At 44.4% G+C, this 16,968-nt stretch overlaps 1 protein-coding gene across 3 annotated transcripts in view; it reads left to right on the forward strand.

Annotated features, from left to right (window-relative positions):
* The window catches only part of FUBP3 (far upstream element binding protein 3), a 39,236-nt gene that overhangs the window by 8,559 nt on the left and 13,709 nt on the right, over window positions 1–16,968 (forward strand). For 2 of the 3 annotated variants that reach the window (XM_084493992.1, XM_084493994.1), the window contains exons 3-12: window positions 3,983–4,033; window positions 4,533–4,566; window positions 6,457–6,506; window positions 7,942–8,013; window positions 8,842–8,899; window positions 11,519–11,681; window positions 12,545–12,643; window positions 14,542–14,646; window positions 15,026–15,128; window positions 15,796–15,896. In XM_084493992.1, coding sequence (XP_084350118.1) covers window positions 3,983–4,033; window positions 4,533–4,566; window positions 6,457–6,506; window positions 7,942–8,013; window positions 8,842–8,899; window positions 11,519–11,681; window positions 12,545–12,643; window positions 14,542–14,646; window positions 15,026–15,128; window positions 15,796–15,896 — 836 coding nt within the window. The remainder of the gene's footprint in view (window positions 1–3,982; window positions 4,034–4,532; window positions 4,567–6,456; window positions 6,507–7,941; window positions 8,014–8,841; window positions 8,900–11,518; window positions 11,682–12,544; window positions 12,644–14,541; window positions 14,647–15,025; window positions 15,129–15,795; window positions 15,897–16,968) is intronic. The other variant, XM_084493993.1, reaches the window with a different exon arrangement.

Consider the following 16,968-nt stretch of genomic DNA (forward strand, 5'->3'; position numbering starts at 1 on the left):
TGCCCCGAAATCTGATCCGTGAGATCTTAGGGGAGAGCTGAAATAATGGAAGTGGTATTTTAAGGGATTGGAATCTCACAGAGAAATCGAACTTGTCAGGGCAGGAGCGAGGGAAGTGTTTGTTCTTTTTGCTTTGGTCACCTTGGGTTTTATTTCTGAAGAAGCCTGGGAAGGTGCAGCCTGGCAGAGGAAGCCCTGAGCAGTGGGTGCTTCTCTCTCAGCATGTGTTCGTGGTACGATTCGTGCCTTACTCATGGGCTACCTGCTCTTGCTGCCAAGTCCTATAATGCAGCATTTGGGCTGTAGGCATCTGAAAGATGGCAATTGCTTTTAACAGGACACTTAAATTAGGAAAACATTTCCTATCGGGGTGATCTTCAGTCCTAAGAACAAGGGGAGTCAGGAGTGCGTGCCCACACTTCCCTCCTTTTCCTGCTGTGAGCTATGCTTTGGGGATGTTGTCACTGAGAAGTGATTATTTGTCTTTATCATGCTCTAGAAATGTTATAGTGCAGGGACTGGGATACGTTCTGCTACCCTGGATAGCTCGAAAGCAGATCTGGTGGCGAGTCTCAGGATTGCTTACCTCTGTGCACTGTGTGGCTGTGGCTGTGCACAGTCCTCGCTGCTTCCTTACCCCCGTGTAGCTGATAGAAAATTACTTCTGTTCCAAATGCTGCTGGAGAAATGGATTCAGAGAACGTGGAAGTATTTAAGGTGACAAGAGAACCGTCTGTCTTCCAGGAAAATCTAATTCTGCCTGTCTGTTTTCGTAAACAGCTGCTGGCACGGCTGATTGATGTCAGCTTAGGAAGTGGCCTTAAGACAGGATGACAGCGTGCTGGGCGAAACAAATTCAGCTGCTTTTAGAGTATTTTCAGGAAAAAAATAGTCTTGTCATAGTGCTGGGGACCAGAACATGTGAGTCCCTTTTGCATTTCCCTTAGCAGACGTTCAAAATCTGTGAGCTGCCGGGACTGGTGCTGGTGAGCTGGTCTAGATGAGGTTTGAGACTGATTGTTTTATCCTTGCTGCTTCAGGGTTGTTTCCAGAGAATGGAAATAGTCATCGTGCAATTAGCAGGGAGGAGTTGGAGTTTCCCTGTCCTGCTAATGAGGTTGGAGGTGACAGGAGATGGGGTTGGCTCCGTGCTGCGGGGAGACCCCAGTGGCACCTCGCTCAGGGGCTGCTGCTGAGGATAGATCCCAGTTCATGGGACCCTACACGGACATCCTACAGGATAGATCCTCCTGTTCATGGCCAACAGCAGCTCCTGGCCTCTCTTCACACGAACAGTCCATTAAATTACCAGCACAAATTAATAAGTTTATTTAACGTGAAACCCATCGTTGAAGAAGCAGCCTCCCTTCCCTCCAAGGAAGGCTCACACCACCTCTCCACCCCTGCCTTCTCCAGGCTTCTGTGGTGCATCCAACATGACGTTGGTCTGTGTTAGTGCAACAGGACGTGATTGTGGGAGAGCCTCGGGACTCGAGCATCACACGGTCCTGCTGTACAAACACAGCATTGGTTTGCTCTGACTTTGGTTTGATGACAATACCTGTGGGCACGAGGAAATCCTGTCTCCTTGTCCTGCAGACAGAAGTTAGCAGCGATGCTCCTTGACCCATCAGTAGCAGTGGTGGGACCAGGACAGAAATTCAGGACTCTTGGCGAAAGGTTTAGTGTTGCAAAACGGCAGCTTCCTTCAGAACTGCAACTCTCCACATCACCATTATTAATAAGGAAATCTAATGGGAAAAATCTCTAAAGATTCACAGCAAGGGCAGGTAGGAAAATAAGTTTTGGCCATTTATTTAAAAAAAAAAAAAAAAAACAACACACCAGTATTTAATGATGAACAACAGAGTAATTAGTATCTTCATTGTAGCTTTCTAAAATTGACGATGATCCAATTCCAGTCTGAAAGCATGAAATAAAGCCCTTTTCCACTGCTTTCCGGGGGATGAGCTGCTCTGGTTTTGTTCTAGGCACGGCAATATTCTCCATGAGATTGTAAATTCCCATCATGCACGTAAATTTAGTGGGAGGCACTGCTCTGCTTTATGGGGTGGAAGAAAATCTGCATTTGTTTTGAGTATCTGTTAGGTACAATTCAGTTAAAGGTGAAGCCTAAAGACGAGCGAAGAGTTATCAACCAGCAGGTGCCATTAACAGGAAATTGTGCTTATTTTATTCAGCGTTTTTCCTTATTTGCAGTAAAATGACTGCAGTTACGGTTAAATTGGACTCAATAGATGTAAAAGGGGGAAATATCTACGTGGCTTGTCAGAGTTCAGTCCCCTCCCTGGCGCGAGGGAGGGAGGTGGTGGAGCTCAGCGCTGCCGCAGGCGTCTTCTGCCCCAGCCTCGCCTCTCCATCAGTCTCTGTCTTCCAGAGCAAAATGGGCACGGTAGAGAAGGAATCAAACTGCAGATTGTTGGGGCCAGGAGCTCTGGCCATCCTTTTTCCTCCCAAAGGGAGAGAAATTGTATCTGACTTCAGGCAGATCTCTCCTGGTTGTCTCCGCCTGCTTTGCTTCCCGGCTCTTGGAGAGGTCTGTGGCACGTGGAGGGGATGCTCTTGTGCACGAGTTACTGTGGCTTAGCTGGTTTTTAACTGGTTTGTACAAGAAGTGAATAAAGGCAGGGGGATATGGCTGGGGTGGTGAGCAGCTAACTGCTCAGAGCGAGCTGGGGGCTGCACGTTACCTACACCACCAGCGCTGCCTGCCTGCCTGGCTGGTGCCACTTGGTGCCCCTGCAGCTTTCCCCTTACAAGTTGTCTTTCCCAAGCACAGGATCGTGTTACAAAGTGATGGCTCCTCCGTTCCTTGCGTGAACTTCGGGGTTTGATTATAGGATGTGTATCCGTCTCGTAATTTGTGGGCAGCGGCTGCAGCGTGAGAGGCAGGCAGGAGAGCTGGTGAGGTGAATGGCCATGCGAGGTGGATGTTTAAATACGGCCTCGTAGTGTTAAGACCCCTCTTTTGGGCATCTTGGGGTCATGAGTGGCCTCGTCCTGGCAAGGGCAATCCTGTACTACAGCTACAAGGCTTACCGCCTATAGGAGAAATTACTCTGAGTGCTGTTTGGGGCAAGATGGTGAGATACTGAATTAGTTTTACCATATTTGCTCAGTTCTGCAGTAGTAGCTTATCAGCCAGGGCAAATATTCCTCATTACATCACCCGCCTTTTTTGGCTGCGGCATCGACAGTTATCACATTAGGACTTTTTATATTCAGGGTGAGAATATGCAAAGACCAATCCGACGGAGTCAATAACGCAGCGGTTGCCTTATCGCTGAACTGGAGAGAGTAATAAAATACACGGGCTGCCAATATTTTGGTCCCGACCTATTATCGAGATATCGACACCCCACAGAAATACACTATTGACTCTCTCGGGTCTGTTTTATTCGAGGCAAAGTGTTTGGCCCCAAACTTTACGTACCATGGTAGACGTCTGCTTCCGAACCCTGACAGCTGATTGCGGATTTGTTTCAGGTCAAAGAATGTGCAGGTTGCTGCAAGGTGGTTGGGAACAGCATCTTTATTATCGCAGCTCACACGTTGCCGGCCAGTCCCATTTGTTTCTCTGCTCGTGCCCTCCAGGCATGCAATATAATCTGCAACTGGTTGTTAGGACCAAATGGTGGGTTTTTAGCAGGGTTGCTGCAGGCGCAGTCCTGCAGGAAGCCCAGCAGGGCATGTGTTCCCACTTGGCATGAGGCTGTCTAATGATATTTTTCCCCCATTAACGTTGGGAAGAAAGATCTAATCTGTGGGGGTAGGGGGAAAAAAAAAAAGTCTGTTTGGGGGCTGTCAGCTGGGGAGATGAGCGCTCATCAGACGTGGACCACTGGCTAACATCGCAGATATGCCTGGAATGTGTGCGTTCAGGAAAATGTGTTTAAAAAAAATAAAATAAAATACAGTTTTGGTGCCACGAGGTTACTTAACAGATGTATTCCTTTAACAGGTCTCCGTGTAAGTGGGCTCCATGGAGCACAGATAAGAGATACAGAGAGAAGTATGTGCAAGCAATCCGTAATGCTTTTTGCCTAGACTAAAGCTCTGAATCTGCCCTGCTTTTATTTTAGCTTTTTTTAATACATACCAAGCTGCCTGAAAATTCTTTTCTCTCCCTTCAGCCGGTGTCATCCCCTCTCTTTTTTTTTTTTTTTTTTAACTACTTTGGGTTTAAATGGGAAGGAGGGAGGTTTAGTTGGAGGGATTTGGATTTGGGCAGGCAGGATTTTCTCCCATGACTCTCAGCATGGGGAGACACAGATCAATTCCCTATCCTGTGTTCAGCTGGACACTGGGCTATGGTGTGTGTTGATCAAGAAATCCCCTCCTGTTTTGTACCACATAACGCATTCATTTCAGCCACTGAACCTAAATTACTGTTTTGCTTTTCTTTCTTTTTGATGAAATGGTAAGAACTCTTTTTTTCTATAGGGATGAAGTTAGTTTATCCGTGCTAATGCTTTGATTTTTTCTTTTCCTTTTTTCTCTCTCTGCCACAGTAGGTAACCAGTTAGGGGCCCTGGTACATCAAAGGTAAGCAGTGGGTTATGTTTTATTATTTATTGATCAATTCTAATTGTTTATTGATCCACCATCTGTAGTAGTGTTAGGAAGTCAGAGGTTGAGAATGTGGAGAAACTGTCGGCTTGGGTTTTCTCCAGCAAGGGTTTTCTGCTAACCCTTTAAAGGCTATTTGTTGTTACGAAGAAAGAAGAGTTGAAGTGAAACTTGAATTTGATTCCTGTAAACCTGCGGGACCAAGAATAATAAATTCTCTCTCCTCTCCTTTCCCCTGCCCAAGGCGGGGGGGAGTTAAACTCTGGCATTTTTACAGAAGTTGAAAGTATTAAACAGGCAGGTGGATCTTTTTTTTTTTTTTTTTCCTTTCCAGTTCTGTTAATGTAGTATGACCTGGGATGACTCCTGTGATTGTCAAAGATGGTTTGGGGAGACTAAAGCAAGTGTGAAGCACGCCTTAGCATCTAATACACAAGTAAAATTCTCAGGTTTTCTCTAATCCTGCTCTCAAGGAGTTGCCTGTCTCGTTTTGAGCAGGAAGGGGAGAGCATTTCTAGAGCTGGATTCACCTTCAGGTCGGGAGTAGTGCATTTCCATCATCACCAGCTTTTGCTGGGGCCCTCGGCAGAAAGGAGAAGGAATATTTACTCAAAAGCTGGAGAAAAATCAGTTTTTTGTGGTGCTGCTGTTAGCCTAGAGCTCATGTACAGCTAGGGATGCACAGAAAAGGGTGGGCAGTGTTGTCTGCTCCGCCGCTACCTGTCTTCTGCCAGGAGTGGTGTTTATGCAGGGAACTGCTTAGGTTAAAAGCCTGAAATGGTTTCTTTCTGGTTTTGGTGGTTGGTTAGGCTCTCCGTGCAGCTGCTCCAGCGCAGGGTGGTTTGTAAATCAGGCAGGATGGGATGTTTTGGCAACAGGCCGTGTTTGTTCCAGATTAAAACTGCTGGAATTCGGAGCCTTCCTGGAGCAGGTGGGGTCCGTTCCCCTGCAGATAGGGATGGCAGGGTTTGGGTTTGCTCATGAGCCTTGGGACACTGGAGGGTGATTTATCTGCTGGCGAGGTCTGGTGGGTATTTTTTTTACCTTCCCTAACTGATCTGAAGTAAATCATGGGAAGGCTTTGATACGCCTCACCACAAAACCTGCGTTGAGCTCATTATGCAGGTGTTTGACTGCTCCTGAGATTGCTGAACAAATTGTATATAATGCATATGCCAGCATAGAGAGTTGGCAAATTCTGCGCTCAGTCTTGTGTTTTATACAAGATAGAAATAAATGGCAAACAAAAAACCCACAAGGTAATTCTTCTCCGCTTCATTGTGGCCAGGTCTTAGGTAATTACTTTGGGTTTGAGGCACAGACATACTGAGAAAGTCCAAAGAGCAACAGATATGCGAGTCTTGAGATAGGAAGACTTCAAAGGATAATCAAAACCAGGTTTTATAAATTCTAAGGAAAAGAATTATAGGGACAGACAGATTAAAATATCAATCTGAATATCAGAAGGGGCATTCATATCAGGATTGGCATTGGTTAACCTCTCTTGGCAAGAGCATATCAAAAAGGAGTGGGCAGAGGCTGCGGCTTGGAAGGTCTTGGCTAAATATTGAAGGAACTTTGTTACTCTGTTAAATCCAAAAAAACATTCTTCCACTGACAACAATGGATGGTAGACTAGAAACCTATCCAGTGTAGGAGGAATTATGTCCATTCTGCAGCCAGGGCGTGGAGCAGGACCAAGAGGTCCCTTCCAAATCAAAAGATTTTCCCTATGATATGGTATTTACTTGCGTGTGCGCTCAAAAGCCTGATGCTCTGCCTGTTTTCCACAGCTGAGCACGGTCATCTTCCAAATTGTTTTTTGTAATGACTCTTTGATTTTTCTCTTCCTTTTTATTTTTTCAGGGCTGTAATAACAGAAGAGTTCAAAGTGCCTGATAAAATGGTTGGATTTAGTAAGTACCTTGGATGCTTTTGGTATGGTGGTTCTGTGCAAGAATGCTATTTGTTCTGTCCGAATAAAACGTGTTCATGAGTTTTTGTGCTTGCTGGCTTTGGATAAGCTTTGTCTGGTGTTCTCTTCATGGGGACCAGATGATCTGTATTTAAAATCCAGGTGCATGCTGCATGGAGAAGCTTGGTGGCCCAGTAATAAGAACAAGACCGGTACAGGTTACTGAGAGTTGTAGTGGTTCTGTTCCTGAAATCCCAACTGATGCAGCACATAAATATGTCAGAAGTTAATTTATTTCCCCTCATTGAAATATTTTACTTTGAGTATGCAAAAGTGTGGGAGTTGAGGGAGGAAGAGAAGATTTAAATGTTAAAGTAAGGCTTGGCTCAAGGCAAGTTAAGCAGAATTTAAAGTCTTTCCTACACTTGCTGCTGCAGGGAAGCGCAGCCAGCGTGCATTGCTCAGATGAGGTTTTTTTCCTAGACATGTGTTGCTGGTGCTGCTTTCTTCCTAATTTCTCTTCCTCTTGATGGTCATTACTCTTCCTTTCCATGGCAGCCTCCTGCTTTTGTGACTGCAGTGCTTGCGTTGGCTCTTCCCTGCTAGATCTCTGTGCATCTTTTCCCATTTGATATACAGAGAGCGAAAAGGCAAATAACAGAGAGGATCATTACTCCTCAGTGCCCCAGGTTTTCTCCTGACTCTCCACCGTAAAGCTGTAGCTGTGGAGTTCCCGAGGAGGCAGTCTGTCCTCCCACCAGCCTTTGTTATTTATCAGTCCCAGGGCCACACGTGGGGAGGAAGGGATGGTGGAGGGATTCTGCAGCTCCTGAGCAGGACTCGGCTGGTGTCTCAGCTGTGTGTTGAGCACAATCCTGCTTCAGACACATCGGGCAGGCGGTGGATCTGCAGCTGGGAGGGTGTCCTCGAGCCAGGTATACCTGTTAGACTCGACAGATTTGCTCTCTTGCAGTCTGGGCAGGAGATGAACACGGATAGGCACATTGCTTTGCAAAAAGATGCACAGAGGGAAGGCCATTATTTGCTGCCTCTAAATGTGAAGGGAGATGAGTACTTGTTTTCACTCACGGTTTGAATGAGCATTTCAGTACGTAGCAGTTTTAAGTGCAGACCAGGGAAATAGCATGTCTCTTGAAAAGAGGTAGTAAAATATGAATTTTAAAGAAATAAAAGCAGAAGTTGTTGGCTTTTTTTAGGACCCCAAATAACTGGTTTATTTGTTCCAGTGCATGATGGGTTTTTTGTTCAGTTTGTTTGTGTTTTTTTTAAATTTGTTCACGCTGTGGATGCCTCTTCTGCAATCCTGGAGTCAAACTGTTCCTTTATAGATAGCTGCAGTGGAGTAAAAGGGGGAAGGTGATCTGCAGTTATTCAGGGAAGCCGGTATGTTCTGACGCTTCTTGAACTCATTTCAGTAATCGGCAGGGGAGGTGAGCAGATCTCACGGATTCAGGCAGAGTCTGGCTGCAAAATTCAAATTGCTCCAGGTAAGAGCCTCTTTGTGTGCCAGGTGAAGGGGTTTTAGTGTTGAAGGATGTTGTGTCCACTGTATCAGGTGCCTTGTCTTGGTCCTAATGTGTTATCACCATTAACAGGCGATACGCTAAGCTCACGTGCATGGCTCCCTACGAGCAGAGCAAGCAGGCTTGTCGGGTGGTTTGGGGGTGAAGGTAGCAAATTAAGGAACTGTCTTTTTGACCAACAGATGGGTACAGTGCAAATGGACAATCTGTGTTGTTTTTAAAGCAGAAATTGCAGCTGTTTAGTTTTCTCCTGGTGGTACCACTTCGCTCAGCTCGTGCAGTTTGTCTCTGATAGTTTGGTCTGCTCCAGCTCCTGGCAGAAAACATTTCGGGAGCATGGCAGCAAATCTTTGTACGATCCACCTTCCATTATAAGAACAGGACCATGCTATTCAGTCTGCTAGTGCTGCAGCCTGTTTGCTTCGAAGGCTGTACTACAAGTGCTGTGCAGGAAGCTGTCGATGAACGTAGTCTAGGATTTAAACCTCCCTTAAGTTGGCAGGGAAGGCTTTTAAAGAATGCAGACACCCAGCAAATATTTTAAATATGTTGACCCTGGATGTCTTTGAATTCATGGGCATGTTTGGTGTGCAGAGGGGGGTGTTTTCATTAGTACTTGATCGTTAACCAAAACCGCTGCCATTTTTGAATTCCATGTATTAATGTGGTGTGGGTTTTTTTTTTCTCTAGCTTGTGTAAGGAGTAATCACTCTTCTGCCTGCCTAGTGAAGGCAGTTTGGGTGCTGAGTCAGGAAGCATCTAACCCCTGTTGTTCTCTTGTTTCCTTTGCAGACAGCGGTGGGATGCCCGAGAGGCCCTGCGTACTCACCGGCCCGCCAGAGAGCATTGAGTGAGTTCTGATTTCATTTTTCTTCTTCCTCCTTCTCTCTCTTCTCCCTAATGCTGTGCTCTGTCAGTGGTGCTACTCGGTTAGCCACACCAACAGCTGTTGGCCTAGAGAAACTTGAGGGTCTCTGGAGCATAGAGCCTCTTGGTCTGATGCTTTAAACTGCACCTCAAAGGCTTTTTTTTCCCCCGTTGTAGTTTGAACCCTCTGCAGAAATTTCCATGGAATTCCCCTCCGCAGGGCAAGGTTGCTCCTAGGGCACCTAGGATGCAGTTTTCTAACTGCAGTTCTCCAGGATACTGAGCTAAGCTGTTGAAGGGCCCCTTCTCTTCTCCCCTTCGCTTCCCTCCTGTTGAGCTGACGTCCTTCCAGCTGAAGAAGGTCTGCATGAGGCCTCCAAAGCCTGTCAGTGCCACTCCAGAATACCCTGGAGGTGTTGGTGGTGTTGCACAGAGCACGAGGCCCTTGGGCGTGCTTGCCTCTGCACTGCTGCCAACAAGAAGCAAAGGACTGAACCCAAGTCTTGAATTCTGATCCCTGCATGGTAGAGACACGTGGCCAGCCAGCAGGGGTTTCTACTCTTTAGGCCTATAGAAACTTTAGGGACAGTGTTTCCTCCCTCCCCCTTCCCAGGAGCTGAGTTTGAGACTCTCACAAACCAGTTGAGGACCTCCTGCTGGAACTGGATCCAGGATCCTCAGGCTTACAGGAACACACTTAACATATGGAGCTGCTCTTTCTCTCCCCAGCCTTTGGGTAGGTGGGTTTTTTAAAATCCATCTGGAAATCTTTGAGTTGCATTTGATAGTGAAAATACATGGGCGCAAAGACTGTCTCTCTAAAGAGAAGGCAATCATCATTCTTCCATTCCTAAGAGATCTAAGGGTACTTAAATCTCCTTACTTTACCATAATGCTGCAAGCAGTGAGCCAGAATAAATATAATTGGCAAGCTCGTGTTGCAGGGCAGGTGATGTACTCTTGGTGATATTGAAGTGCTTTTTCCCCCTTTGCAAAACGATATTTCAGAACAAGAGTAAAATATTAAATCCCTGGAATGCCTGGCGAAATGCAATTGGGGCAAAATGGGGGACAGGTATAGTTAAGACCTCATTGTTCTGAAATATGTAGTTAAATGTAGTGATGTCCAAGGCTGTCTTTAAATGCAAATAAAAAAAAAAGAAAAGAAAAATAACATAAAAATAATAATAATACAAAAAAAACAAAGTGAGAATACTCAGTTTTTGAAGCAGAACGAAGTGTTGAGTATGTGGAATTTGGTGAAATTTAATTTGCTTCTGTGCTGAAATTATTAAGTTGGTCGTTTGAACTATATTTTCAGGCTACTCAGAGAAATATTAAAGTAAGGAAACCCTTCAAAGTCGTCAGATATCTTGTGTGAGGAGAGTTTTCATTAGTTATATCCAGTGGCAAACTACCAGAGCTAATTTCCCAATGACCCCTTCTCATCTGATCTACGTGCTGTATTGAATGTTGCAGTCTCTATTGTCGTAACTTTATGCAAAATGTAGAGGTAGATTAAATAAAACCTCTTCAGACTCTTTCCGAATATTTGAAGTGGGCTTCCACAAATTCCATCTTTTGCCTTGTTTTGTGAGCAGGTTGAGAGAGGGCGGTGCTCTGATCTTTGTGCAGCCTCAGATCACCACCCCTTGAGCTGATTCAGGTGAACGTCTGCTTGCGAGGGATGATTTTGTGCTGTTTCTTCAAGTTCCCAGGTAGAAGACAGTCCTCGTAGGGTGCCTGATATGAAGTGGAGAGAGGGGAGATGTTGCTTTAGACTGAATAGGGAACTGGAGACTTCCTGCTACCTATTTGAGAAGTGCTGTAGGAAAAGTGCAGAAAAGGGACGTGTTGATAATAGTCCTCGAGATGAAGGGAAGGACCTGCAAGCTACTTCTGACGTGCTAAAGATTTTTAGAGGAGGTATCTTTAACCTCCAAAATGCTTCTTTGTGTCTGTCTCTTCTCACCAGGAGTAGAAGAACCCAGTCTCTTTCACTGGTGGCTGCTGCAGTATCCTTGCCTTGCTTCCTGGTGTAGCTTCAGCACCTGCTGTTTGGGGCAGAGGCTGTGTTAGAACAGTGTGCGTGGTGCTGCTGGTAAGAGCAGGCAGAGAAGGGCAAGGCAGTTGCCTGTGATCAGAGAGAGGTTAACCAACATGCTGCGGTACTATTGGAGCAGTGTCTGTTTTGGCTTGACCAAGGAGAACAGAGATTGAGTTTTATTAAATATTATATATAATTTATATAACGTGTATAATAAAGCTTTAAAGAGTTCAGGACGTAGAGCATCTTCACTCAGAATGTGCACCCCAAATGTAATAGCTCAGCTATTATCCTTAACTTCCAACAGTGTCAGAGCATGCTGCTGCTCTTCCTTCTCTCTTCCCCTTTCAAAAAATCAAACTGCTTATAAGTAATCACGATAGGGGAAGTTGTACGTCCAAGGGATAAAAAAAAAAACAAAGTGCTAACTGTGGTTTCCTTCATCTTTTCACTTCTTCTCCTCTCCCCGATCACTTCACGTTCCAATGGTTCCTAGTCTCTTGCTGACGTGGAACAATGTTGTCTAATGGTTGTTTCCCTCGATTCTTTTCCAAGACAAGCAAAACGGCTACTGGGGCAGATTGTAGATCGCTGTCGGAACGGACCTGGTTTTCACAACGATGTTGATGGCAACAGTACGATTCAGGAGATTTTGATCCCGGCATCCAAAGTGGGTCTAGTCATCGGCAAAGGAGGTGAAACAATAAAACAGTTGCAGGTGCGCAAGATGCATTTACTTTAGGGCTCTCTTCCCTACTGCAGCTTCTCTAGATCAACAAGAGCGTGCTGAAACGGAGAGCCTTAAATGCTCTAACCTTCTACAGCAGGGACTACTCTTCTGCCTTCGGAAAGCTGGACTCCAATCTTGTGTTACAAACGAAATCGGTTTGGCCCCAGCTACGCATGTAGTGGAGTTTTGCCAGAACTGTGAAAGAAACTCGTGTGCTTTAGATAACATTTGGTGTGCGCTGGTCAGGAGGGGATCCCTGTAGCTAAGAAAAAGCTCTCTCTAGTCTGCTGCTGCAATAGTTTTTAATGCCAGCCATGCTGTTGTAGAGTGCTGTGCTTCTCTTTTGTTGTTGATCTGTGATGAAGCTGGCGTTTGTCGTCTTTTTTTTTCCTCATCCTACCCCTTTCTAATTCAATGTTTTGTTATGTATAAATCAATGTTCCTAGATATTCTAGCATCCTGCACAAGAAAAGCACCTAGGTCAAAAATGCAGGTTTTTTGGATGCCCTGGTTAGGCCTCTGTCATCCACTAGTTTTAAGGCTGATCACATAATAACTTATGTGCAGACAGCTGCAGATTTTGGAAATGGCTAAAAAAAATAATCAGGTGAAATAGAGGGGTTTTGCTTTTACGAGAGATTCAGGTATTTGAGATCTTCAGGAGTAGCACACTTTCTGGCAATCTTTTACACTCCAGGACTATTACTGAATTTATGCTATAAATACATACGAAGAGCTAAGGTAGTGTTCTGCAAAGCTGCTAACGTGACCTACATAACGTTTAGTAACCAAAATATAGTCCCTAGTTTTAGGGACTCTGCTTAGCAAAGTGCTCTGTGCTTTTTCTTCAGGAGCGAACAGGTGTGAAAATGATTATGATCCAAGATGGTCCATTGCCTACTGGAGCAGATAAACCTCTCCGTATTACTGGAGATGCATTTAAAGTACAGGTACGTAATATAAGTAAGCAGTTGTCCCAGAGTACTGATGAGAAGCTTAAACATAAGTGTATTTGTGAATGTCTAACAGTTAAATCAAATTGTAAATGATATCATCCTTGCTGGTTTTGTTTCTTCTATAAGGTTAAAGTATGAGTAGAATCAGTTAAAACAAAGGACTATCAAGTGTTGGCTTGTTCACTGTATAACCTAGGAGCTCTTATTCCATGTAGATGGTAGACGTGGGTAGGAGAAGAGTTGAGGAGGATGGTTTGGAGAAAGTTTGTGAAAAGGTTTCCAGTCTGAAGCAGAAGTCGTAGATACGTGGTACTTAAGCAAATGGGTTCGTAGTGACTAACCTACACAGACATTTGACAAAGTGAACCTTCCACAGAAGTATTTCAGACAGCCAATTGACGCAGGTAATTAAAAGTAGAGAAAAAAAAAAGGAAAATAACCACAACTCCTGAAACCAAGGGGTTTGCTTAATATTGGTACTTCGGTCTCCTTGTGTCAGGGTTCTACCTGTGATCAGCCAGAGACTGGAAGATTGCAGCATGATAGGAGTTCTGGAATTAAAGTTGAGCTGTGGCACGTTCCACTTCTCAGCAAGTGCCTTTCGTACCTTGCTAAGTACTTAAATCTAGCTTAGCATTCCTGTCTCTAATAAAAATAGCTTTGTTTCATAGGCTCTCCCTAAGCATAAACTGCTGTAACAGTTGATGCTGCTCAGGTATGTTTGGGTGGCGTTTTTCAAGCCACTTAATGTAACTGGACTTTTAGATTTAAATGATAATTTTCAAAATTCTTATGCTTATTACAAAGGTATAGATATGAAAAAACATGAATGGGAGTCTTGCTACTTTTAACCAAATCATACTGTGAGTGCTGATGCTTTCCAGATGGTTTCTTCTACCTTGCAAGATTTGCTGTTGTCACATCTTCCATGCCATAAGTTATGGCAAGCAATCACAGAGACTTCATAGGCTGGAAGATCTTGGAGGCACTTAAAGTTCAGCATGCTTAGAAAGCACTTAAGAAGCTCGATGAGCCTTGGGTTTTGGGGGACTCTGTGCTTCAATGTACAAAGTTCTTAACCACCTCAAATCACTAGCAAATATCTCGGATGCCTTATTTCTATCTTGACGTCTCTGAAATGTCTTGAGTTTTCCCCTTATGTAATAATTAGGAAGGGGACATGGAAAACTTAAAAAAAATATATATATATATGTGAAAGGAGTCAGATTTGCCAGTGTCCCTCAAACTTGCAAATAGAAGCAAAACATCAAAAGATTGACAGTTAATATATTGAGACAAAGGCTCAAAGGTTTTCACGTGTGGGCTTTTTTTTTTTTTTTTTTTTTTTAAATGGTGGCACTGCTTGCTTATTTTTAAGGTATGTTTTAACTAGCTGGGCTTATGTGCAAGTCTCTAAAAGGCCTGGAGAACTGCAAGTAGGTAGGAAGAATATCCGTTTGTCTCAGAAAATGCCTTGCTGCAGACTTGTGCATAACTTCTCCGAGTGCCAGTAAGCTCAGTACTGGCCACTTGCCTTCTTGGTACATGTTCTCTACCTCTTAGTGGATGTGCTGTGTGCTGTGTTGCCACAGCTTGTACCATACTGTTATTTCAGCCCTATCCAGTAGGAAAGGGCCTTCCCTTCATTTAATTTTAAAAAATTGGTGGGAAAAATTAGTGATTATATTTTTAAAAGCTAAAGCTCCTCCCTTTGGAAGTAAGCAATTGCACACAAGGAACTGCAGCCTCGCACACCTGGCACACTTTGACATCTTCCACGTCTGACCAAAACAGATCTTCCTTGACTGGTAAATTAGCCCCTGTTGAGGCCCCAACGCTGAGATGGCAAGCAGAGTAAATTTAAGCTAACTGTAACTTCTTTCCCCATGTAGCAAGCGAGGGAAATGGTACTGGAGATCATCCGAGAGAAAGATCAGGCAGACTTCCGAGGCGTACGCAATGATTTCAGTTCTAGAATGGGAGGAGGCAGCATAGAGGTATGTTTTCTTCATGCTAACCTCCCTGTGGGATGGGCAGTGGGTGGAAGTCCTCGAATTTTGCATGTAACTTGTAAGCTGCTTCTGAAAAGCAATGTGCTCTGTTGCCAGAAGAGTGAGTCTGGCTGCAAAGGGGAGTTCTCATGGACTCCCAGATGGTGCTTCTCTAATTATCTTTTGAAGCCACATTCTTGCAGTGCAGAGTTCATTTAGCGGGGAAGGAATTTGCGGCCACGTGTTTGTTTTTCTTAAGGGATATGGTTGTGTAGCCTGGAGCAGCTTAACGTGGCCCATCCTTGTAGTTAAGTGCATCTCCTTGTAAAATCAGAGTCACTCGGTCTAGTTCTGAGCTTTCATACTGCTTTGCCTTTCCCATCAGGTCTCTGTGCCCAGGTTTGCTGTTGGAATTGTGATAGGAAGAAATGGAGAAATGATCAAAAAGATTCAGAATGATGCTGGAGTTAGGATTCAATTTAAACCAGGTTTGTGTGAGGATGGAGAGCTGTTACTTCCTTACCAGTGTTCCACTCTGGGATCGCTACGGTGATTCTGCTCTGAGGTTCCAGCAGCTAGGCTTTCCTCCTTTAAAGGTGCATTGTCTCTTTCTGAAACCTGTTTGAATGACACTCTGCTTTCTCATGCACTTTGTTTTTCAGAGAGTAAGATTTTATACATCTTACTTGCAAACAGTAGATGTCACAACAGTAATGTCTTGACTGGTAATTGTATGGGAAAACAAAATACCAGTAACCAAACCCACTTTTATTTCCTATTAAAGAATTCTCCTTCAGGACATTAAAGCCTTTGGGGATCAGGAGTTGATTAATTCTAAGTAACTTTCTCTGGGTCCTTGGCTGTCTGATCACCTATCAAAGCTGCCTTTGTCCTCTTAAAATTATATCAACCTCTCTCATGGCTTTTTGACATTGAAAGTGTTGCCTTTTAAACGCTGTCCCCTCTGCAGTGGGGTTTGGGTTTTGTCTCCTTTCAGTACCTGGAAGAGTGGCTGAAGGTGGAGGGAAGGGAGAGCTCTTGGGCTAGATGTGTTTTGTGAACGTGCTGCTAGCAGTGGTGGTGCTGGAAGGAAGCCTTTGTTGGTGGGTGGATGTTCTCTCCTTTTAATTTAGTCTTTGTCACTTCTCTTCACAGATGATGGGATTAGTCCTGAAAGAGTCGCACAGGTCATGGGGCTTCCCGATAGGTGTCAACATGCAGCACACATCATCAATGAGCTTATTCTCACAGCACAGGTGGGTTCTGGAGGCTCTTGGGTGGAAAGAGCTTATATGAGAATGTAGTATTTGTGCATGCAGCTGTGTGGATGGACCCTGCTGTCTGAAGAATAGCAGTGTTACATTTTTTCCTCTGGTAGACCACACATGCTGCTGCCCAGGAGAAAGCTGCCAGCTTTGGTTTGGTTTTGTTTTTAAATTGGATCTGGACTCATTGAGCTATGGGAAGGTTCCCTTTTTTTTCAGGCAGCATCATGAGGCTTCACTGTAGTTCCATTTTTACCCTCATGGTGAGTTGTCTTCAAGTTATTTGAAAATGATGACCCCATGGAATGGAGCCCAGCGTTAGCACGAGGCAGAGGCTGGAGGCTCTGCTCAGAAGGGCTGAGTAACACTTGGGGTAGCACAGTATTAACAATGCTCGGAAAGTGCCTCCTTTGCTGCCTCTTCAGACTCCAGTCCTCAGGTCTGGTGGCTGTGGGAGGCAGGAGGAGGCAACAAATGTTGGTGTACGCAGTTACTGTGCTCGAAGAACTCTGGTAATTGTCCATTTATGTTTTGAGGCCTGCTGTGGTAGCCTCTGAGGGCTCACAACCTTTGCTTTTGGAGAAATCAGTTATCCAAAATAGCTATGTCCTTTAAATGTCTTTGAACTTTAAAGCTGCCTTTGGAAGTTCTGGAAAATGTGCATTTCAGCTGAGTAATTCCAGCAGTTCTTTGAAGAATGACACTTGAAAGGGTTTCGAAGGTAACTTCTGCGTGAGTCAGTGCCAAGTTCTATTCGTTGTTATGATGAAAGCCCCCACCACAACCTAAAAGTCCCTTAGTAGCTGATGCGCGTTTAAAGGTTTATTTCAGCAGATACATAGGAATGCATTTAAAAAATATTTTTATCTTCCTGAGTCAGGAAGGCAGCTGCAAACCTACATCACTGGCATTTCTTTAAATTACTTCAAAATCTGGAATGTGGAACTGAAGTCCAAGAATATCTTTGTTCAGAGCCATTGATTATAATGCTATTTAACTTACCTTGCTTTATTTTGTTTTTAATGTGCATTGGGGCCAGCAAAAAAAAACACTAATACCAATT

Source organism: Aythya ferina (assembly GCF_964211825.1).
Source record: "Aythya ferina genome assembly, chromosome: 20".
In the NCBI taxonomy this organism is placed as follows: domain Eukaryota; kingdom Metazoa; phylum Chordata; class Aves; order Anseriformes; family Anatidae; genus Aythya; species Aythya ferina.